Source organism: Chelonoidis abingdonii, chromosome 7 (genome assembly GCF_003597395.2).
Source record: "Chelonoidis abingdonii isolate Lonesome George chromosome 7, CheloAbing_2.0, whole genome shotgun sequence".
Classification (NCBI taxonomy): Eukaryota; Metazoa; Chordata; order Testudines; family Testudinidae; genus Chelonoidis; species Chelonoidis abingdonii.
In genome coordinates this window covers 64,615,737-64,639,127 of record NC_133775.1, presented here as the reverse complement: position 1 = coordinate 64,639,127, position 23,391 = coordinate 64,615,737, and the positions used below count along the sequence as shown (strand labels likewise).

General features: G+C 44.0%; 1 protein-coding gene across 1 annotated transcript; it reads right to left on the bottom strand.

Annotated features, from left to right (window-relative positions):
* Positions 1-1,677: 1,677 nt before the first annotated feature.
* Positions 1,678-22,870, bottom strand: LOC116839873 (flavin-containing monooxygenase 5-like). The gene is made up of 8 exons (XM_032806120.1): positions 22,739-22,870; positions 18,563-18,751; positions 16,057-16,219; positions 14,632-14,774; positions 12,937-13,136; positions 10,426-10,781; positions 7,897-7,969; positions 1,678-2,032 (listed from the first exon to the last, which is right to left on the bottom strand). Exons 1-8 carry the CDS (start codon positions 22,868-22,870, stop codon positions 1,678-1,680), a joined length of 1,611 nt encoding a protein of 536 aa, XP_032662011.1.
* Between the last annotated feature and the right edge of the window lie 521 nt (positions 22,871-23,391).

Genomic DNA, 23,391 nt, shown 5'->3' with positions numbered 1-23,391 from the left:
GCCAATGGAAGCAGTGTCCAAGTAAAGAGTGCCAGTCTGGGTGCGGCCAGGTGGAGCCATAGGTGCTGGAACTAAGGGTGCTGCGAGTGCTGCTGCACCCCCTGGCTGGAAGTGGTTTCCATCATATACAGGGTTTACAGTTTGGTTCAATGTCTCTCAGCACCCACGCTATACAAATTGCTGCAGTACTCCTGGGTGCAGCAGATCAACTGTTTCTGACACCAAGGCAATAGTCTCACGCCAACATCCTCACCAACAGGCCGAAGAGCAAACATTTCAAACAAATGTTTTGCAATGTTGAGATTGAATTAGGCCACTAGGCAGAAAAATGGGCTCCTTGCATTGGCTCCCTTTAGCTCATAAAAACCCAAAGCAGAGGGGACTTAATTCTCCATTTACAGACAGATTTAGTTGATTGACTAAGAGCAAGCAATTCCAGAATATTGTGTTTGTGTGTGTGCGTGTGTGTGTGGGGGTGATTTAGAATTCCACAGCCCTCCAAACTAAGGGAACAAGGGAGTAGAATTTAAAGCCCAGGGTCCTGTCACAGCTCTGTCTGATGTATTGTCTAAGGAACTTTTATTTTTCAAGGGACTTTTTGTTAGCCTGAGGGCAGATCCTGCCACTATTTTATGAAAGGTAGCACAGCCCCTTGGCTTATGGGGAAAAGATAGTTGCTTCTAGTGGAGTGCATGATCTCCCTTGATTTTGCAATGAGACCATCATTATTAGAGAGGCAAGGTCAGCACGGTCATATCTTTTATTGGACTGCCTCAGCTATTTTGTTTCAGCAAGACCCTGGGACCAACATGGCTACTACACTGAAATCAGTCATTCTTGTTGCTCATACTGGTGTAGCGCCTAGAGCAGTGGTGTCTAGCTGGAGGGCTGAACATTTTATTTCAAGAAGGTGAAGGAGCCACAATCAATACTTTGGGGCAGATTCTTTGCATTGCTCTGCTCCCTTTGAACCCCTCCAGCATGGAAAATGAGTGAAAACCACCCACAGGTCTCTTGCTGAGGGGTTCTCCTGGCATTGGGGAGTCTAGAGTGCATGAAGAACCCACATAGCCAGCCCCTATATCTTCTTCTCCCCAGTGGGCATGTTAGAGATGGATGAAAAGCATGATAAAGCTAGCTGCATGTTCTGAGAGGATCCTATCAGACCTGATTTGCAGTGGGCATGACTGGTGGATCAGTGTGGATCCAGTTGCTAAGTCCACCTGTGGAGGAGGGGAGGACACAGTAGTCTCTGGGCTACTGTGACTCCCAAGGACTCCACTGAGCACAGCCCATTGCACAGAGATCAGGATTTGGGTCTTTGCCTCCTCTTTAGCAGCTACGGTGCAGAGGAGAGAAGGTAGAAATGACCATTTCCAAAGTCCAGGTGTACAGAGAACAAGACCAGGTTAGCATGGCACACAGTGGTGAGGAGGTTAGTCCAGCACTCTCTGGTTCCCAAAGATGGATCCAGTGACTCTTGCAAATCTCCTATTTGTAGCGTACTCATCTCTAACATTATCATGACACCTCTAGGCCAGGCAGCTTTGAGCAGAAAGCAAACAACAAGCCATGGAGAGCAAGCAAGATAGTGATGCAAAGCAAAGGCCAGTTTAACATTACGGCTCTATTCACTCTGCAGCTGCATAGTGGCCTTGGAGATCGACACATGGACACTTAAAAATAAGCACAAATGGCAGCAATAAGAATGAACAGGCTCATTATTTTAATGCACAGAGAGGAGACCAGGCAGGTGTCGTTCTCAGAGTGGGTTTTCAGAGCCCGAGTTTTTGTGGCCCTTATGATGCGCTGTCTCTGGGTCAGGATGCTCTTCCTAGCACCATCCCACTTCCCCGGTCCAGTCAGACGGAACTGGGCTGGTGTGCATGGGCCGAAGAGCACTTCCAGGGCCAGTTTTGGATCCGTCAGGAAGAGAAACAGCAGGTTGGGTTTCACACTCAATAGAGAGGCGAGTTCATCCACATGATCAACGTACTGCACCTGCAGAGTAATGTGCTGGCTCGGAATGTACCTTGGGACAAAGGAGAAAAGCCATATGGACCGGCATTGGTTTGAGGCTGAATGTTTACTCAGACATGTCTGAGACTATTAGGATGAGATCCAGCTCTGACCTTCCCCTGAGGTAAAAATGTTGAGATCTGTGGCATATTGAAAACTATGATCTACTACTTTAAATTTCAGGGGGCATTTCCTGGTCCTGCTTGCAAGCTGGGAGTTCTGAGGGAAGCAAGTGATCAGAATTAGTCTGCAAAGAGCCAGACTAGAACAAGGCAGGTGAGTTAAGCCTCTCTGCCTTTGGGAGCAGCCTGCTTTGTCTCGCTCTGCTTTTGGCTTCATATGTTATAGTCCTAGAGTCTTAAAAATAAAGTTTTGTTCCATTGCTACCTTCCAGCAGGAATATTTAATATTTTTATCTAACTTCTCTGTGTGCTGTGAAACTTAACAAGATCCAGAACTGATTTGGCTCTTCTCTAGTTCCAATCAAAATAAACAAATGAACGTTCTTCAAGTATCATCTTGCACCTGACTGGATGCATTATGGGCTTGATCCAAAGCCGACTGAAATTAATGGAAATATACACACACACTGACTTCAGTGGGCTTTGGATCAGAACCTATACTACAGGAAATCTCAGTCAATGAGCCTTTACAGAGGCACATGTAGCTCATCAGTCCTAAAAGACACCAACCAGCCACTTGTTTCAGTTGGTGAGTTCATGTACACTTGCCATGCTGTTTCTTCACTCTGTGTAGCGTCTCTGAGCAGGCATGGTATTAAACATGAATCCTTTGCAGGATCAGGTCCTAACTGACTATGCAATGGAAGCAGTGAAACTAACAGACATATCATGATGTGAAATGCAAAAACCGAAGAACAAACTAGTTTTCTCTCCTTTCTTTCAGCCACTGCTCTGAGGTGTTACATGTAAGAGTGGATATAAATATGTGGCTAGATATGTCATTTTCGAGTTAACTGGGTTCCTTTAATTGAAAACAATCACTTAGCAAAAACAGTACTAAACAGTTGAGTTACTTAGAACAACCAGCTTCTAAACAATTAGCCATCCATAAAGCAGGCATCTTCCAGCATACTTCACATAAGCAAGGCCTAATCTGTTACCCTTTCTAAAATAAACACATTGGTCCATACTTACACCTCCTGGAAAGTCAGAGACTCCATTGACCTTTTTTTGCTTCTCAATTAACAGTTAAGGAGGCAAAATAGGACTGTCCCAGTTCACGTCTAGGCAGGACCCTTAAGTTGATACCCTCATCGTTGTGAAAAGTGCCATGTGATTTTAACAACTACAGATGGGCAGGACCTCAGCTTTACATATGAGCCCAAATGTGGATGTCAGAAAGCCATAATAACTAGTAAGCAGTTAATTAAGTAACTAGCAAGAAAGACCACACTGCCTACTACTGAGCATTTTCTTTTTAATGAGCTTGGTTATGTAATGTAGTTATGAGGAGGAGGGAAAAGCTACTTTGTTAAACCTTGGGACGTTTGCTTTTCCAGCCCACTGAATGGATAAGAGAAAGTGTTGCTTGTTTGAGAGTTGTGTGATAGCCATATACATGTGAATAGTAGGGCTGGCTGAAAAACAAAATTTCCTTCTTATGAAAAAGAAATCAGAGCTTTCAACATTTGTTTGTGTTCTGCAATAGAATGAAAAATAGTCCTTTCTACAGGTTTTACCAAAAAATGAGAACTCCACCTAGAATAGCCAGTAGTTCAGTGGTGAGAACACTTGCTTGGAATGTGGGTGATTCGGTTCAGATCTCTGGATGGGGAATAATATTGATGGGGAAACAAGACCTCAGTGAAATGAATGAAAATGGTGAGGTGTTTGCTGATTTTGTGGAATGAATGACCTGTTTGTTGGAGGAACTATTTTCCCTCTCCTTACTAGTCAGGACAACTTGTTAAACAGCTCTCATTTACGGGGAGGGATAGCTCAGTGGTTTGAGCATTAGCCGGCTAAACCCAGGATTGTGAGTTCAATCCTTGCGGGGGGCCATTTGGGGGTTGGTCCTGCTTTGAGCAGGGGGCTGGACTAGATGATCTCCTAAGGTCTCTTCCAACCCTAATAATCTATGATTGCAGTTCAGTACAAATGGGGAAGAGCTTTAGAGGATGTTATAGCAGGCATGGGAACGGACCATGTATCAGTGATAGCTAACTGGAGAATAAAAGTGACAAAAAAAAGAGAAACCAAACAGAGATGCCCATGTTGTAACATCACTCATTTGAAACCGATGGCACTACAAAAGTTTAGATTTGTGCTAGCAAACAGATACCAGGCACTTGAAAATGAGGACAACGGAAAAGTAGAAGGCAAATGAAACATGTAAAACCTCACCAAAACCCAGGATTCATGAAGAAACTCTACAACGAATCACTATCTGAGGAGACATGGCAGAAAATAGAAGAAAGATGTCAAATTAAACACACTAAAGCAAGAACAAGAATACAGGAAGGGCAGCTCCAGGAGGAACATACCATGAAGAACAAAGAAATAAAAAAGAATGCCAAGACAGATGAGATTTTAAAGACAAAATGGCAACAGTAGCACAAAATAACATGAAGACACTGTATGATATCACTAGACCAGTTATTCTCAAACTTTTTTTTTGCAGACTACTTGAAAATTGCTGAGGGTCTTGGCAGACCACTTAAAGATCTTTCCAAATGTTGTTTGTACTGTTAGCTAACTATTTGTAAAGTGCTTTTGATGAAAGCACTATATAAAAAAACCTTAATAATAATTAACGTTTGTTTGTTCTACAAATAAAAGCACACAACTCATATTTTAATATCAGTAGTCTTACCTTTCTAATGCGATGGATGTGCCCATCCCTGAGCAGCTCCACTAATTAGGTGGGTGGCCCTTCATTGTCTCATGTGGAGCCTCCCAGGCACGCACTTTAGAGGGAACTATCTGCGGACCACCTGAATGGAGCTTGCGGACCACAGTTTGAGAATCTTTAGCCATTTTCAGGCAGAAAAACAAATACCAACTGACTAGTCCAAGACAATGAGAGTAACTTAACCACAAACAGCAGAGCAATTCAATATATGGAGGAGGTACTTAGGTGAATTACTGAATCGCGAGCCAATGGTTAACCCCACAGATGTAGAGGAACATCTGAATTAGGACCCATCACTAGAATAGAATCATAGAATCATAGGAATGGAAGGGACCTTGATGGACCAATGATGGAGATTCCACAACCTCCTGGGCAATTCCACAGCCTCCCTGGGCAATTTATGTCAGTGCTTAACTACCCTGACAGTTATGGTTAGAAGTATAGACAGCAGGCAATTGGTTAAAATGTGGAAAGGCACCACGTCCAGGCAAAATCCCAGCAGGGGTCTTTAAGGCAGATTTAAAGAACATACTAGACATTTTGATAGGCCTCTTATGAAAGATATGGGAAGAAGAAAAATTACCAAATGAGTGGAAAAGTGATCATATAGTCAAGCTGCCAAAGAAAAGAGACCTCAGTTTGTCCAAAAACTGGAGAGATATTCAGGTGCTGTCCAACCCAAGTAAATACTTACACACATTATCCTAGACAGACTAAAGGAAACAATAGAGTCAGGGCTATGACAACAGGCAGGGTTTGGACAGGAGAAATCATGCGTAGATCAAATAGTAATCCTAGGTTCATCATACAATTATCGATCGAATGGAAATGACCACTTTGTGTGAGTTTAATAGATTTCCAAAAAGTCTTTGACACAGTGGACAGAACAGTCTTCTATAAGTTGCTATGCCATTATGGAGTTCTGCAGCAAATTGTGAATATCAGTGCTTCTATGAAAATATGACATGTCAGCAACAGCTAATATACAACAGCAAATTGGCCAAGCCATTCAAAGTAACTGCCAGCATTAGACAAGGATGTCTTATGTCACCCATGACCTTGCTACTGATAACAGATTGCGTAGTAAGAAAGAAAACAGAACCACCAATGGATTCACTATGGACTTTCACCTAGAACCTAGAAGACCTCGATTTTTGCAGGCAATATCAACATGTGGTACCACGTCCACAGAGATATGCAAGCTTAAACACATGCTCTTCGGCCTATGTGTAGTTAGTAGGACTGAAAATCAATACAGAGAAAACCAAAATCACAAGAATCAATACACAACAGCAATGAAACTTTCTGGGATTGAGAGGGGATGTCCAACAATTCACATATCTTGACAGCATTATACTCAAAACAAGTGGAACAGATAAGGACATTAAACCATCAAAGCTAAAACAGCAAAAGCTGGTCATGCCTTCACAACCCTAAAGCCGATCTGAAGAAACAGAAATGTTGCCCTCTGAACTAAACTCTGAATATTTAACACCACTGTAAAGCCTGTCTTTTAGTGTACTGTGCTGAAACTTGGAGACTTATCAAGATCCTCCTAGCTGAACTCCAAATGTGTATAAACATCTGCCTTAAACAAATCCTTAATATCAGATGGCCAGAAAAAAAAATTAACAAATGAAGAGCTTTGGAAGAGAATGAAACAGAGACTGATAGGACAGGAAATTATGGTACAAAATGGAGCTAGTTAGGACACATAAGGGGAAAGGACTGAATAAAATAACAAGATAGGCACTGGACTGAGATCTCCAGGCAAGAAGCAAAGAGGTATCCAAGGACAACTTGGAAACACACAACAGAAGCAGAACTGAAAGTCATCAAAAAGGCATAGGAAGACACTAAGACTGCAGCAGGAGATTGCCAAAGATGGAAGGCAGTGGTGAAGGTCCTATGTTCCGCATGGAATAAAGAGGTTATAGTATGCCATGTTTATGTCCCTGCTCCAAAGGAGACAGGGCAGGTGTTTGAATCTGAGTCTCCTGCATCTCAGGTTAGGAGACCAAAGGGCTATTGGCTATCCTGGGCTCTCTTCACCATAAGTGCCGTCCTGGAGCTGAGAAAACTTCCTGATGAACTTTTCATTGAAACTACTACATTTTGGTGAAGTTTCAGTTTTGATGAATCTGAATTTTCTGATAAAAATCTGTTTTGTCAAAATATTTCCTGCCAACTCTAGTAAATAGTCAGTTAATAGATGAGGTGCCACTAGGTGGCACTCAAGAATATGTAGCATAGGTCCTGTGTTTTGTAGGCTCAATAAAACATACCGAGCACTGGAAATGGTTTCCTCTATGCATCTCTGTACATCAGCACTGAACACTTAACAGATTGGGCCTGATTTTCTTCTCATTTTCTTTGGTGTGAATCAGGAGTAACCGCATTAAGTCAATGGAGTGACACTGGAGTAAAAGCAGCGTAAGCAAGATGAAAATCGGGCTCTAATCCTCTATCAACCATCTCTGGGCCCTGAGTACTCAGAAGATTAACATATGCCACCACAGCATATCCAAATTTCCTTTCTGAGGCACACAGAAATAGAGATCTGGGTATCTTCCTCCTCCTCCTTTTTCTCCTAGTGTATGATCAAGCTGAAGCACATTTTTATTTGTTTGGCACTTGATAGCCAATAATAGCACCAGTCAGTCATGGGCAATACAAAACCCAAATTCTGACACTGCGGAAGTTGTGGGGATTCTGCACAGGTGCTGGAAAAGAGCAGCACTAGTGAGAGACACACAATACGCCTGGGCAGGTCCATCTGTAGGGACTGAATCAGGGAACCTAAAACAAAAGGCTCTATTACATGAGCCAAAGAACCGCATGCCTTAGCTTGTAGGTGGGAAGAAACTCAAACCTCTTTAGACAGTCCAGCCACTAGGGGGAGGCAGAGATACATGGCTGCATTACACAAAGAAGCAATGGTTGCCTCGGTCACCACTACTCACCACGATCAACATTTTATCATTCTATATAATAGTTTCCTACCGTTTCTCGTTCTCCTTTATCTTCTTGGTAATGTCGGCCATCATGTCATCTACTGAAGGTAACTGAAGCAGACCTGAGAAAGCAGAATATTTTGTGTTTAGACAGGGTGATTCTTTCTGGATCTCCAAGCATTTTACAACCTCAGATAAGGGATGCTTCACAGTACCATTGTGTCTATTTTTACTTGTCCTTTACAGATGGGTAAAATGAAGTGGAGAGCAGTTAAGTGACTTTCTCAAGGTCACACATCGAAGCAGTGGCACAGTTGTCCTTAAACTGAGCTTCCTCTAACCTGAACAGGGAGATGAACCAGAGAGTCCATGGTACTGACTAGGAATCATGCTATCGCTCATCTATTTTATACGCCCAGCTACTAGGGTGATGGGTGGAAGCACAAAAATATAAGCAAGACAGACAGGTGGAGCTGAGGGAAAAAGCCAGGGATCCTGACTTCCACTGTACTGCTCTTCTCACTTCCCTTCTAATAGGGTACCACTGAACAAGAAATCTTCTCCCACTTCACAAGACTGGGAAACTTTTTGTTTGTTCCCTTCCTTTCGCCACATAGTTCAACTCAGGTGCATCATCTGCTTTATAACATGTGTGACAAAGTTCCTCCTCTACTTTGGTGGGTCCTGCGCTTATTGGCGGATTTGTTCACCTCAGTGATCTTCCCCTCTTGTGGAACCCACAGTCTGGGTCAGCTCCTCCTGTGTCTGATCAGGAGTTGGGAGGTTTGGGGGGAACCCAGGCCCGCCCTCTACTCCGGGTTCCAGCCCAGGGCCCTGTGGATTGCAGCTGTCTATAGTGCCTCCTGTAACAGCTGCATGACAGCTACAACTCCCTGGGCTACTTCCCCATGGCCTCCTCCAAACACCTTCTTTATCCTCACCACAGGACCTTCCTCCAGGTGTCTGATAACGCTTGTCCTCCTCAATCCTCCAGCAGTACAGTCTCTCACTGTCAGCTTCTTGCTCCCAGCTCCTCACACACCTCCTTCTCCTCTGGGTCCTCCCTGCCTGACTGGAGTGAGCTCCTTTTTAAAGCCAGGTGCCATGATTAGCTTGCCTTGATTGGCTGCAGGTGTTCTAATTAAAGTAGCTATCTCTACTGCCTTCTAGAAAGATCTTAATTGGCTCCAGGTGCCTTGATTAACCTGGAACAACTGCCATTTGGTTATCAGGGTACTAGGGATTTGTTTAGCCTGGGGCTAACATACCTGTTTCTCAGTACTTTACTGTAGCCATCTGGCCTTGCCCCATCACACATGGCTCCTTTGGTAAGTTTTGAAACTGCCAATGCAGGGGCAGATGGCAAGTGGCTTATATCTGCCCCGTTTGGGAGCTGCTGAGACCCTAGTGACCCTGCGTCAGTAGCTTCAGCAGAGTATACAAATTCCCAGGGTATAAAAATGGCCCGGCCGTGCCTCCTCTTGCCCCCATTGTGCTCAGAGCCTGCCAAGATAGTAGCTTAGCTACAGCCCCATCTTCCTATCCAGTTCAGATGGTTTCCCTAGGCTAGAGAGTAGCCTGCTAAGTATATGGCCTGTAGCTGGTATTGATTAGGCTGACGTGATATAGCCAGATTGCTTGAATTTCAGCTTTAAATGAAATAAGTTTCTAACCCTTGTGAATGCAGAGGTACTTTCCAATCGTAATCCGAATATAACCAGTGCAGCGATATCTGCAGCCAGTCTGAAACAATGACTGAGAGGGGTAAACTCCCCTGCTAATCACCTTGTCATGCCAGCTATAAAACACAGTGATGACCCTTCAGAGTCAACATTAACTATTGCATGTCCGCTCATTGAGGAAATGGAAGGGGCAAAAGGTGGTGAGAAGCCAAGCAGGGTGGGAATTGAGATTAGTCGCAGGAAAGGATGTGCAGAGGGGAGAACAGAAGAGAGACATGAAAGGGGAGAGAAATAGCTAATAGAGGATGAGGCAGGAAGAGAAACAAGGAATAGGAGTAGCAGTGGCCTACCAGGAAGTAGATTGACTGAGTGATGAACATGGCAATAAGGCACTGAGCATATAACTGAACATTAAGTTAGTTAAGTAATTATTTACCCCTTATTTACCCCTCTTATTTACCCCTTATTTACCCTTTGATGACCCCTCACTGATATCTGTGACAACAACAGTCACTCTTATGCAGCACTTTTCATCGTTATATTCTGCAAAAGGAGAAACTCCGCTCCAGAGAGACGAAATGATGCACCCCAGGTCACTGACAGGGCTGTGATGGAACCCAGCATTCCTGAGTCCCCGGCCACCACTCTAGCCACTAGGCCACACTACCTCTCTTGATTTGATACCCTAGCCCATTGGGCACTATCAAGCATGGATTTCAGCCTTCTCCTTCAAATCACCCCTGCTTAGCTCTTGTATTGGGTCTATGCTGGTCTATATAGGTTCTCAGACTTGGTTGTCACTGTAAGTATGGGAGATGCTGAGAAATGTATGGAATGCTGCTGGGAAGTGTTAGCAGAGTGACAAGCAGAGAACCTCTGGTGCTCATTTTTCTTACCCTTAAAGACCCTGGTGGCCCAGCGAGCTTGAAGCTCCGCAATGGGCATGATGGCCCCCAGTGGCTGGAGGAGGCCGATGATAGCCAGTGTGGGCTTCTCCAGGTGTGGAGGAAAGACGAACTTATACAGGGGGACACGGTTGTTGTTGACTCTGAGGACATTCTCCTCCAAGAAGGGGAAGGAGAAGTTGTATCCTGTAGCAAAGAGCACGACGTCGATGTTCTCCTCCTGGCTCCCATCCTCAAAAATCACAGCCGTGTCAGTGAACTCCTTCACGTTGGGCTTCATCAGCACCCGGCCAGAAACGATGGCATTGGGCAGGTCGTCCCCCACGATCGGATACTTGCTGAGAAACCTGTAAGGTCAGGAAGGAGCAGAGAACTGAGTGTGAATAGGCTGCGCTGGGTTAGAATGGTGGAGACTCAAGAGAGGGTACGATTGCAGTGTGAGTAGCTATACCTGTCCTAGCTTTAATCTAGTGGTATGTCTATGCTGCAGTTGAGATGTGTGACTGCAGCACATGTAGAGATACCTGAGCTAGCTTTGCTTTAGCAAGTTCAAAGCTCACTAACGTAATAATACTGGGGTAGCTTCAGCATTGCAGGGTAGCAGTACGGGCAACCTGTTCAAGTATGTACCTACGGTTCTGGGGTGGGGGTTGTACTCAGAAGGCTAGCCCCTTCATTGCCTTCGCTGCCATGGCAACATTGCTCTTGCTACCTGTCCTTTTGTCACATTCTTCCATTGCTTGTGATGATCTAGCTAGAGCAAAGCTAGCTCAGATCTGCCCACCTAATCTGCAATCACACCTCCCAATGGCAGTGTAGACATAGAATGAGTAACAATAGCAGTGAAAGCAGGGTGGCGCAGGATTGCACCCTTACTTACCTTGGGTGCTTACTCAGGTTGCTAACCAGCCTATCCTGAAGCCTTGTCTGCCATATCTTCACTACCGTTGTTACATCTGCGTGCTAGATTAAAGCTAGTGTGGGTAGCCTACCTGGGCTACAGCCACACCTGCACTTTCAGTGTAGGCATGTGCTAAGGGTAAAATGGTCAAAGATACCTAGATTTATTAGGCACCCTGTCACAGGGGGCAGCTGTCCCTGAGCACCGTCTACTGGTTGAGGGTCCCAGCACTTAGTACCCCGACACCATTTGAGCACAGAAAGCACCCATGTGTAAGTTTATTTACTAGTCTTCCAAATAACGATCCACAATCTTCACGCAAACCTTAATGTACCACTTCTCTGCGCTGAGTTCTTCAGGGACTCAACTCCCTCTTCCTGGGCAAAGACCCTCACTGCTCCTTTGCCAATGAAAGTCAACTAAAATGATAGCTCCCATTCCAGGGTAATCGCAGTCTTTCCCAGTCCGTATCTGCCTCTCCTTGGCGCTACCTTCTTTCCAGTGGGTTCCAAGTAGCTTCCTCCTGCTACTTCTGGTTCTTTATTTCTGGAGAGCTCCCAGGAGCCTAGCCTTGCTCAGGGCCTATCCTAGCCCCTTTCTGGAGCTGCCCATTTGCTGCATTCTTCTCTCCCTGCAGCTTTCTTCTTGCTCTTAACTCCAGCGTCTCTGTGCCCCTCATTAGGGCTCAGCCTCAGTCGGCAGGGGAGCGGACCCACTTCATTTACAGGGGCTGGCCACCCTGTGCCACACCCTGTGCCAAGGGGGTAGAGTGTCTAACCCCCCTGGGGGCGCTTCTCTTCCCAAGTTCTTGTAGATGTGATAGTTGTCTAGTGCTTAGTGCAGGGAATTTAGAGAGGACTCCTGATTTCTGTTCCTGGCTTGGCCAGTGACTTGATTTGTGACCTTGGGCAAGCAACTTAAAAGTCTGTGAGGCACAGACTTGAGCTGCAAAGTTTAGCCCTGGATCTTGATTCTGTGAGCATTCCCATCCTGGGCTGTGGATCTCCGCCCTGTGGGCATCATTTTACCAGCCTGTGAAATGGGAACGTCACCACTCACTTCCCTCACAGGAGGTTTGTGAGGCCTCATTCAACCATGCCCGGTACAAGTCCAAGACACTATGCACATGCTCATGTGGCCAGCCCCTCCCACTGCTGAGGTGACACTCAATTTTTAGCATTGTAATTTGACCAGAGCTAGCACGGGTACATCTACCTGAGCTGGGAATTACCTCCCCAGCTTGAAGTGCAAAGTCACATGTTACAGTGTCACCAGCTCTCATGATTTTATTGCAAGTCTCACGATATTAGAGGTTTTTCTACAAGCCCCAGCTGCAGGAGTTAAGTGATCAGGTGGGAACCTCAGCTTTCCTTAAGAAAAAGTACATCTCTAGCCTTCATGGTATGAGGAAAAGCTGGAAAACGTGACCCAACTGCACCCTAAAGCCTACAATCCCATTGACTTTCAGTGAGACTTTGGCTCTGAAGTACCTAAGTCACTTTTGAAAATGGGACTTAAAAAACTAAGTCACTTAGGATTTTTGGAAAATTTTACCCATAAAATGCCCAGGACTGTGAGAGTCCTGAAATAGAGGCCCTTACCTGAATTGAGGTTTTAGTCCATAGTTTTCATGGTTAAACCTAGCATTCAGCTTGTTCTCCCCCCACCGGTTCATCAGGTACAAAGGGATGATGTGGCGTAGCATATTTTTAAAGCGTGTGAAGTGTACCACGTCGAGGGGGAAGCCGTTGTCAGAGACGCGATTCACCACCCAGGCACCTGTCCTGGTGCTGAGAAATACCTGCCGGAAGAGATGCAGAAATGCAACAGGTCAGGGCTTTTGCTCTTTGTTCTGTGCCTGTACCTGTCTGCTTGCAAGGTGCAGGCTGCTTGGAGTTAGTTTCACTGCTAAGCAAGTAGTATCATTTGGGGATATCACGGTGGGATGGCTTGGCCTTTCTTTGTATGTGAATAAAAATGAATATGTTTTACATAATAAAAGACAAAATGGATCCAGTCCTACAATCCTTCCTTCCTTAGGCAAAAATCCCACTGAATTAATTTATTATCATCATTTGTATTCCAGTGCTGCCTTGGGGCCCAACTCAAGGATCTGGGCTCTCTTGCGCTAGGTACTGTACCAACAAAGGTGATGAAGACAGCTTTCACTCCAGAGAGCTTGCAGTTTAGAACGAGGACAACACATGACCAATGGCAAGACATGTGGAAAGGGAGGAGGTGGGATAAGGTAACAGTAAGATGAACAGGTTTTGAGTATCAGACTGTAATTTCTGCTTGCCACTTGCTTATGGAAAACTCTCGTTGAGATGGCTAAGTAAGATTAGGAAACTGCAGGATTGAGGCCCATTTTAAAAGACTAAGGACAAAATTCTTCTCAGATTCACCCAGTAATTCTCACCAAGGATTTCCTACAAAATTAGGGTGAGCAGAGCAGTAGAGACGAGATCCGCTGAGTTGACCCAACAGTAGACGTTTGCCCCAATTTGTTACTCTTCCTTTTAAGTGTGGCTATAACTAAATCAGTTTTCCCAAATAAATGCCTAGCAATTCCTTAGGCTCTCTGCTTCCCTCTCCCAGTCTGGGGGGAACCCCGGTGAATGTCTATGGTAGTTCTGGGAATCAAACAAGTGGACAATAAGCCATGGTGAGTATCTGAAATCACTTCAGTTTAAGACACTGCCCCTTTTCTTTTATTTACAGCTTCCTGGACACAAATTGCATTCTGAAGACCTTCACGGGTCATTTGGTATCCTACAGTGGTGGTCCAAAACACTGCCTCTTACAGTAGACCCTGATCCGAAGCTCATTGAAGTCAGTGGGAGCCTTTCCACTTACTTCAATGGGACTCAGGTTGCGTCCAAGCTGTGTTACGCTCTAAAGTGACTTTAAGGCTAAGATGTATTTGTAAAGTGAGATCAGTTACAATTTCTGCCTTCTTACCATTTGCATGGCAGTGGGTCCAGACTGAGTTGCATGCACCGTTAGCATGGGGCTGGGCTGGGCACACATGGTGTACATCAGGAATAAATTTAGTTCGACAGCTTGCAATTATTTTATTGGGCCATTACTGTCAGTACTATCCTTACATGCTGCAAGATGAAGACTCATTGTGAATGGAACTTGTGCTGTCATATCAGAGTCAGCATAGGAAGGAAAGTCTTCAGCAGAGACTCGGATAATAACAAGTCTTATTCATACCCAGTAGCTAAATAAAACAACTCAGCACGATCCAGCCTCTGAGGCTGAAATTGCTGGAAGGTGATAGCCAACAGTACCTGTTTGCTTGTATGACTGAGATCCAAACTAATATCTACTCCAGAATTTCCCAAGCCAACCACAACCATTCTCTTGTCCCGAAATTCTTCTGGATACTTGTATTCCCGACTGTGCATTATTTTTCCTTTAAACTTCTCTACACCTGCAAGGGGAGAAGAAACCAGAATGTGAAACCTCAGCCAGGAAGTCATTATATAAAAAGGAGCACTTCTACACCTGGCCAAGATGAATCTCCAGTGCCTGGAGATGGTGTGAGAAAGTACATGGAGAGGCTCTGGATAAGGGAGTATCTCCATGCAGGAGAACAGTGTCTGTAGGGTCACTACGAGGGTGTGTGTATGGTTTTTAGATCCACACACAGCAGGTCTACGTGCCCTAAGGGAGGAGAGCATCAGGCCATAACTGAAACTCCTCTCAGACCTAACTATAGCTGAACGTTGCCAAGACATGTGGGCACCCAAAACTTTGCTTCTGGTTCAAAGGCTTGTAATCCATCCCACCCCTCTACCCTCCTGCTCCCAGCTCCCTCAGTTTCCAGGAGCGGAGTCCTTCTAACTGGATGTTGCTTTTGGGATAAGGACTCAAAGATTTTTGCCTTCAGCACAAAATGGGACAAGACCTAGGGAAGGACAATACACATGAGCAGGGTGTGCTTCTGCTGACCCTGCCTTCCTCTATAGTTTGACTAGGCTCAAAATGAGATGAAGATTTCTAACCATCTGAACAGTGAAGTTCTGGAACAGCTTCCCAAGGGGTACAATGGGGGCAAAAAATCTATCTGGCTTCAAGACCGAGCTTGATAAGTATATGGAGGGGATGATATGATGAGACAGCTTACAGTGACATCTGGCCCATTGGTGATTGCCAGTAGCAAAAATCACCAACTTCTGGAGATGGGACACTAGATGGGGAAGAGTCTGAGTTACTACAGAGAATTATTTCCCAGGTATCTTCCTGGTGGGTCTTGCCCACATGCTCAGGGTCTAACTAATCACCATATTTGAGGTTGGGATTGGCAGAGACCCTGTGGGGTGGGGGTTCGCCTTCCACTGCAGCATTGGGCATGGGTCACTTGCAGGTTTAAACCAGTGTAAATGGTGAATTCTCTGTAACTTGAAGTCTTTACATCATGATTTGAGGACTTCAGTAACTCAGCCAAGATTAGGGGTCCATTACAGGAGTGGGTGGGTGAGGTTTTGTAGCCTGCAATGTGCAAGAGGTCAAACTAGAAGACCATGACGGTCCCTTCTGGCCTTAAAGTCTGAATCCATGAACTGAATTCCTTTGAAAAGATTCACAAGCTCTAGGGCTGCTTAGCCACCCTTAATAGCCCTTTTATCTGAACCGCTCTAGTCTGTTCATACCCAGTTAGAGCGGGTCACATCCCAGTCACCAAGAGACTTGATACTTGGTATCCCACTGACCTGGGAAACATTCCAGGGGTAAGTAAGGATCTATGTGGTGGCCAGTGCAAACCAAAATGGCATCGAAGATGGCCGAATTCTGCTTCCCGTCTTTCTCTGTGACAACATCCCACTGGCCAGTGGTGGAAAAATCGGAGCATTTTCTTATACTGAGCACACTTGTCTAGAAGAAAAGCAAACAGCCCCTTACTTTGGCTTGGCTTTATTTTGTTCCTCTATTCATGCTGAAGCATGCGGTCTGAGAAAGCCAAGAAGCCACACACCCAAAGCCGGTCAGGCAAAGGAGAACTGACTGAATGACAGCTTATGCAGGCATATTTGGAGGCATGGAGAAAAGTACAGGGAAACCAGTATACATACTAATATACCAGGAACCAGCCATCACAGTTTTGGGGTAACTGCACCTTTGACACCCCCCTTCACAGTCTGCTCCAGGAATACCTCATGTCACCTCTCTCTGCGCAAAGACCCATGTCCTTCCTTCTGACCATGAACTGTAGGCTACAGCGCCTCTGCACTTCCCTGTGTTTCTCTCAGCAGGTCTGACTAAAGTCCAGCCCTTGTGCTTTGCTCCCTCTCCAGGGGTTATGACCAGCATATGCCAGCGGTTACCAGTAACCGGATAGCTCTTTCAAAGCAGAGTACATTTGTTTTAGGATAAAAGCATTACAGAGTACATATAAAAGAAATAAAAGAGTCTAAATGCATATTTAAGCTTGCCAGTTTCCCCATCAGTCCTGGTAGATTCCAGTCCTTCCAGCCCTTCCTATGGGTTTGGTCCCCCCCACCCGCTTCTACATAAAGTCACATCCGTTTGCTGGATTAAAATGAAGGCTTGTCTATCAAGTCAAGCTGGCCCTTTATATCCCAAGCTTTGACTCCTGGCTCTCTTGAGCCTGACTCGAACCAGTGTATGAAAACCATCCAAGCGGCTGGTTCTTTGCTGGACCTATTTACAGCTCCTGGGACTTCATAATTACCCACCCCCTCCTTGATTCTAGTTCCTGGCCAGAGTTTGGTAGACCTGCCCAACCAGCCAGATGACAATTCTTGGCTTGCAGAGATCTAGATTATATGTACAGATAATATTCAGGAAGTTAATACAACAGTCCCCCAAGATACTGTATGTGGTTGTAAATATCTGTCTGAGGGTAAGGACAATGTGAGTAATTCAGGACATCAAAGCTAACCACTTGCTCTTGAGGACTGTATCATGAAATTGCTGATGACCACACTTGGTCTGGGGCTTGGTTTTCACTTCTCATCAGAAAAGTTATTTGTCACTGACGTTTTGCTTTGGGGGTGTGACGCTGGCAGACAAGGTGCCCGTTCATGCCAAGGCCCCAAGGCCAACTGAACACTGACAAATGCATAACTGGAAACCAGTCTGGCTCACCTGTGTGTTAGTATTGTTAAAATAGATACCAGAGTTATAAGAATGTGTTTAGTGCTTGGATTTTATTGAATGATTGCAAGTTGCTGCCTGCATTCATCTCACTTATAACATCAGTATTCCATGTCATAAGGTAATATTTATTTATCAACACCAGACAAACCATTGTGGAACATCAGAGGACAAAAGACTGTGTTAAATACTCTCCCTAATGAAGAGATGTGCAATTGAATTCCTCCCAACAGATGAATTTGCAACTCAACACAGATGAGGGAAGGAATAAAAAGCCCTAACAAGGAGGAACTGTATCTTTTATGCTTCTTGCGCTCTGAAGGGCAAGGATTACTATGCATGAGCAAAAGATCCCCAGGCCTGGGTTAGCCCTAAAGGACATATCAAGCTTGTTTATCATAAAAGCTGCTATTACTTTTTGAAACTTAAGATTGGAACTCATTTGTGTGTTTATGTTTACCTGTTTTAACCTTGTAATAAATCTTTAGATGGTTTATTATAGGATTGGCTACAAATGTTGGCTTTGGTGTGAGATCGAAGTGCAACTGATCTGGGTAAGTGACTGATCCAGGGAGTTATCTGAATATTGTTGTGATTTTTCGTGGAAGGCAAAAGGCAAGCTTGCCGAGGTGGCAAGATAGATTGGAGTACCCAAGGGGACTGTCTGTGGTTTCATGTTGAGGCTGTTAAAATGCCTGAGGAGTTTACACTTGATACATGGTTGATGAAATCTAAGTATAGAACTCACAGTCACTTTGGGGTTTGTGCCCTGCTACTTAATAGTTGCTCTGGGGTTGGTACTCATGCTCATGAACTACTGCAGGATAACTTGACAGAGGAGCAGGGCAGGAAAATCTTTTTGAGTAGCTCTAGATGTGCTATCTATTGCTACTATCCAGCCTTCCAGGAGAGCTGATCTAATTCAGCTTTGCTGAAATATCACCACAAAAGGCATTGTTTGGTGACCGTGTCACATAATGTCATGTGTGATAATATCGCAGCATCCCATGCAATATCATCAAATTTATTGGATTAGGGGGAGCAGTTAGCCCCCAGAGCTGCACTTTACATCCACACCTCCAAAGAGATGTCATTTCTTACCTGAAAGCGTATGTATTGGAGAAGATCAAAATGTTTGGCATACATTCTGAAGTAGTCCATGACTTTGCTGTTGTGCATGTAGTTGGGGTAGTCCTTTGGGATGGGGAAATCACTGTAACCCATCATTTCCTTGGAAGTGTTAATGGTCACAGATTTATAAATACTGGCTTTCCAATCCGTATCACACTCCTGCAGGAAACAAGCAAACCAAGACAGGATTTTCAAATAATGTAGTCCAGAGGCAATACAAAAAGTTTCACCATTCAAGTTTGTGTGACATAAAAACATCCCAAAGTTGGGATGCTTAACTCAACCTCACTCACGAGGCGGAAAATCTAGGCTGGAAATTTTATGAGGACAGATATGCTTACACAATTTCACCACTTCCAATTCCAACCCCAGCTGGAACCTAGAAGGGAAGAAGCAATGCAAAAAAAGAACGAGCAAACATTTCTAAACCTGTCCGGCTCGGATGTGATTTGCGTAATGTTTTCGAGGGAATGGGAGTTTTGGTTCAATAGACGCTGTTCACTTTTCGCTGTGAATACTACCCTTGGAAATGAACTGAAACCTGAAGATTTCCGTCAAGATTGAGGACACCATATTTTTACAACAGAGGGAAAAATTGGAGTCATTGGCAGAATTTGTCAATAGCGAACAGGAATTTATGCCCCTCCCCCTTATATATGAATTCTGAAAACTCCTTATATCATTCTTGACAAAAATAGTCATTCAGCTCCCCCTCCCTTCAAGCCAATCTTACAGGAGTAGTATTCAACAGGACGTAAACCACAACAGGTGAAGGTCAGGAATGTTCAAGCCCACATGTGTGCTGTGAGATATGAAATTCTCCTCAAAACTATGCCTTCCTGAAACTAAAGAGCAGTATTGTTCAATACAGCTTCCAGTTGATAGATACTAAAAATTCCAAACAATTTGGCTGTGCTACATTATTGTCTCAGAAATCTTATTCAACCAGGTGGTATCTACTATATTTCATGTAGAATATACTTACAATGATCACCTTTAGAATGAAATCAAGACAGATGTTTTGTTTTAGCTAGAGTTTTCTAGATTGTAAAAGTCATTTGCAGCTCTCCAAAGCACAGAAAAACAGAGAAAGGGCCCATTATTTAGTAGAAATCAGTATATCTGGATATAAACAATATGCCTAGTTATTGTTCACGTTTTAAGAGGTGAACTGATCTCCATGTTTGGAGCTGAGAAGGAATGTCCACTGGGGCATACGGACAGGACATGGATACTTGCAATTTTCACTTTCATTCAAGGATCTCAGTGTTTCCTGACCATCAAAAAATAAAACCTCATCTCACTCCTGGAAGGTAGGTAAATATTATCCTCATTGTTAAAGGGAGTACAAAAGAACAGTACAAGCATGAAGGGACAAAATCAGAAAAGGCACAAAAGGAGTTAGCAAGTGACATAAAAGGCAATAAGAAGAGATTCTTTAAATACAATGGGGCAAGAGAAAGATGAAGGAAAATGTAGATTCTCTACTCAGTGGGGAAAGATTGCTAATAACTGATGACATCAAAATGGTTGAAGTGTTCAATGCCTATTTTGCTTCAGTCTTTGCTAAAAAGGTTAATGGTGACCAGATATTCAAAACAATTATCATCATCAAGGGGAAAGAAATGCAAGCCAAAACAGGGAGAGAACAGGTTAAAGAATATTTCAATAAAGTTACATGTTGTCTAGTCAACAGAGTCTAATGGAATTCAGTCAATGGTACTTAAGGAATTAGCTGAAGCAATCTCAGAACCATTAGCAATTATCTTTGAGAACTCATGGAGGACAGGTCAGGTCCCAGAGGACTGGAGAAGGGCAAATGTAATACCTATCTTTAAAAAGGGAAACAGAGGACCTTGGGAAATATAGACTGGTCAGCCTACCTTTGATATCAAGAAAGATAGTGGCACAAATATTTAAACAATCAAGTTGTAAGCATCTAGAGGACAATAGGGTTATAAGAAATAGCCAGCATGGATTTGTCAAGAACAAATCATACCAAACCAACTTAATTTTCGTCTTTAACATGATTTTAGTAAGGCTTTTGACTCAGTCCCACATGACATTCTCATAAGCTACCTAGGGAAATGTGATCTAAATTAAATTGCTATGAAGTGGGTGCTGAACTGGTTGAAAGACCACACTCAAAGAGAAGTTATCAATGGTGTGCTGTCAAACTGGGAGGGCTATCTAGTGGGATCTTTCAGTGATCAGTCCTGGCTCTGCTATTATTCAATACTTTCATTAATGACCTGAATAACAGAGTGTATAGCATGCTTTTTAAATTTGCAGATGTCACCAAACTGGGAGCGATGAAAGCACTTTGAAGGACATGAGTAGAATTCAACATGATCTTGACAAATTGGAGAATTGGTTTGAAATTAACAAGATGAAATTCAATAAAGACAAGTACAAGATACTTCATTTAGCAAGGAAATACCAAATGCCCAACTACAAAGGGTAGAATAGCTGGCTAAGTGGTAATACTGCTGAAAAGGATCTAGTGTTCACAAATTGAATGAGTCAACAATGTGATGCAGCTGTTAAAAAAATCCAATATTCTGGGATGTATTAACAGGAGCGCCATAAGTAAGACATGAGAGGTAATTGTCTTACTGTACTTGGGATTGGTGAGGCCTCAGCTGGAGTATTGTGTCCAATTCTGGGCACCACACATTAGGAAAAATATGCCCAAATGGAAGAGAATCCAGAGGAGAGGAAACAAAAATGATCACTGGTTTAGAAAACCTGACCTATGAGGAACAATTTAAAAAACTGGCCAAGTTTAGTCTTGAGAAAAGATGACTGAAGGGGGAACCTAATAACAGCCTTCAACTATGTTAAGGACTGTTATAAAGAAGACACGGAGCAGCTGTTCTCCATGTCCACTAAAGGTAGGACAAGTTGTAATGGACTTAGATCTGCTGCAAGAGAAATTTAGGTTTGATAGTAGGAAAAACTTTCTAACTGTAAGGGTACTTAAGCACTGGAATAGGCTTTCAATAGAGGTTGTGGAATCCCTATCATTGGAGGTTTTTAAGAAAGTGTTGGACAAACACCTGTTGGGGACAGTCTAGGTTTACTTGATCCTGCCTCAGCAAAAGGGGCGGGACTTGATGACCTCTTAAGGTTCCTTCCAATCCAACATTTCTATGATTCTATGATTGTAACTGGTGGGGAAACGGAGGCAAAGCATGATCACACAGGAAATGTGTCGTGAGAGCAGGGATCAAAACTCCAACATCCTGATTCCCATGCCTATGCTCTAGCCACATGACCCTCCTAAGTTAATATCAATAGAGTATGCATTAGACCTTGCTGGACAGTGCTTTTTATCCTCCCTGCTCCCCATGACATTTTCACAACAAATCATTTAGTGAATGTGATGGGGTGAAGCGCCTAGAGAGCAAGGAGTGAAGGAAAGAGCTGATTCGCTGGATGGGCTGTCAGTCACCCAGAGAGACCAGGAGGGGACTTGCCATTGCCTGCAAAGGATTCTGGGTGGTGAAGCCCTCTATAAAACTCCTTGTCTTCCAGCTGGGTGTTAGAATTGCAGTGGGAAGTGTCATCTGGAGGAAGCTAGGCCTGCTGGAGTTGTGTTATGGAAGGTATTCCTAATTGGTGCTCCCTCCTCCTGCCCTTTTTAGTTTAAAATCAACCTTGGTATTTTTTTAAAATCCCTCTGAGCTCCATCTCACTGCTTCATCCTTGCTGTTGATCACCACCATAGTCAAAACCCCAGTGTAAAACCATGTTGATAGAAAATGTTTGACCAGCCCTAATAGGCATACCTTACTCAATTCACTTCCCATAATGGCATGGTTCTTGGGCATTTGTGGATCTCTCTTATCCTCAGAATCCTCTCTTCCCTCCTCCATTTATGATATTAAAAAGGTATATGCAGAGAAAAATCATGCAGCAAGCAGTCTCCATTGTCTGGGAAGCCCACTCTGATTTGAGGAACAACACTGCTGTGTGTATTGCCCCATGAAGAATAAGCATTTTCCAGTGCAGTCCGCAATCTCTCTGCTCATTTCTATTTGAGAAGAGACGTGCCTAGTTGTGCATGAAGAACTGGAGTATTCTGAACCCCTTGGCTTACTATGTTGTCTATAATGCAAGACCCTGGAGACAAACTCAACTTACCTGGAACCGCCACAGTCCCCCGATGTCTTCACTTCTCTCAAAACATGTTGGCTGGAGTCCTTCATCTAAACAGCATTTAAGTGCTGTTAGGCCACTGGCCCCTGCTCCAATAACTGCAACTCTTTTTGCCATAGCCTTCTGTGCTGGGGAGGATAAAGCAGATTGTTGTCTATTTGGTTGTCATGGTTTTTGTTTCTATGGCAACTGAGTTAGATTATTAGAGGATGGTCCAGCCAGTTTCAGCCGGTTGGGTGAGCTCTGTGTCTGTAAATAAATGGTAGTTTTGTTAGCTGTCTGCTGTCTGGCCTCAAGTGATTTCTTCCTAAACCAGCTGTCCCCAAGGATATAACAAGTGGCAATGATGGATGGGATTCCGGTGCTGCTCCAGTAACAGAAGGAAGTAGAAGTCAAGGTAAAGAACAAACAAACAAAAAAACCCTGCTTGTTTGCACTGACTGTGAAAGTGAAACTAAAAATCATGGCTACTCTGACCAGGCCACTGGAATCTTTTAATGAGAATATACAGCAGTGGCATGTGTATACTGAGCATTTTGAGCTTTTTGTTATTGTGCAAATGACTTACAGAAGCGAAGAAGGTCCCAATATTCTTAAGTGTTGTAGGGGCTAAACCTACTCCCTGCTACCAGTTTACT

Coding starts and splice junctions, on each gene's coding strand:
- LOC116839873 (XM_032806120.1), bottom strand. CDS start 22,870: ATGGCAAAAAGAGTTGCAGTTATTGGAGCAGGGGCCAGTGGCCTAACA. Junction 14,775..16,056: donor ACCCCTGGAATGTTTCCCAG/GTCAGTGGGATA, acceptor CTCCCCTTGCAG/GTGTAGAGAAGTTTAAAGGA. Junction 13,137..14,631: donor TCAGTCATACAAGCAAACAG/GTACTGTTGGCT, acceptor CTCTTCCGGCAG/GTATTTCTCAGCACCAGGAC.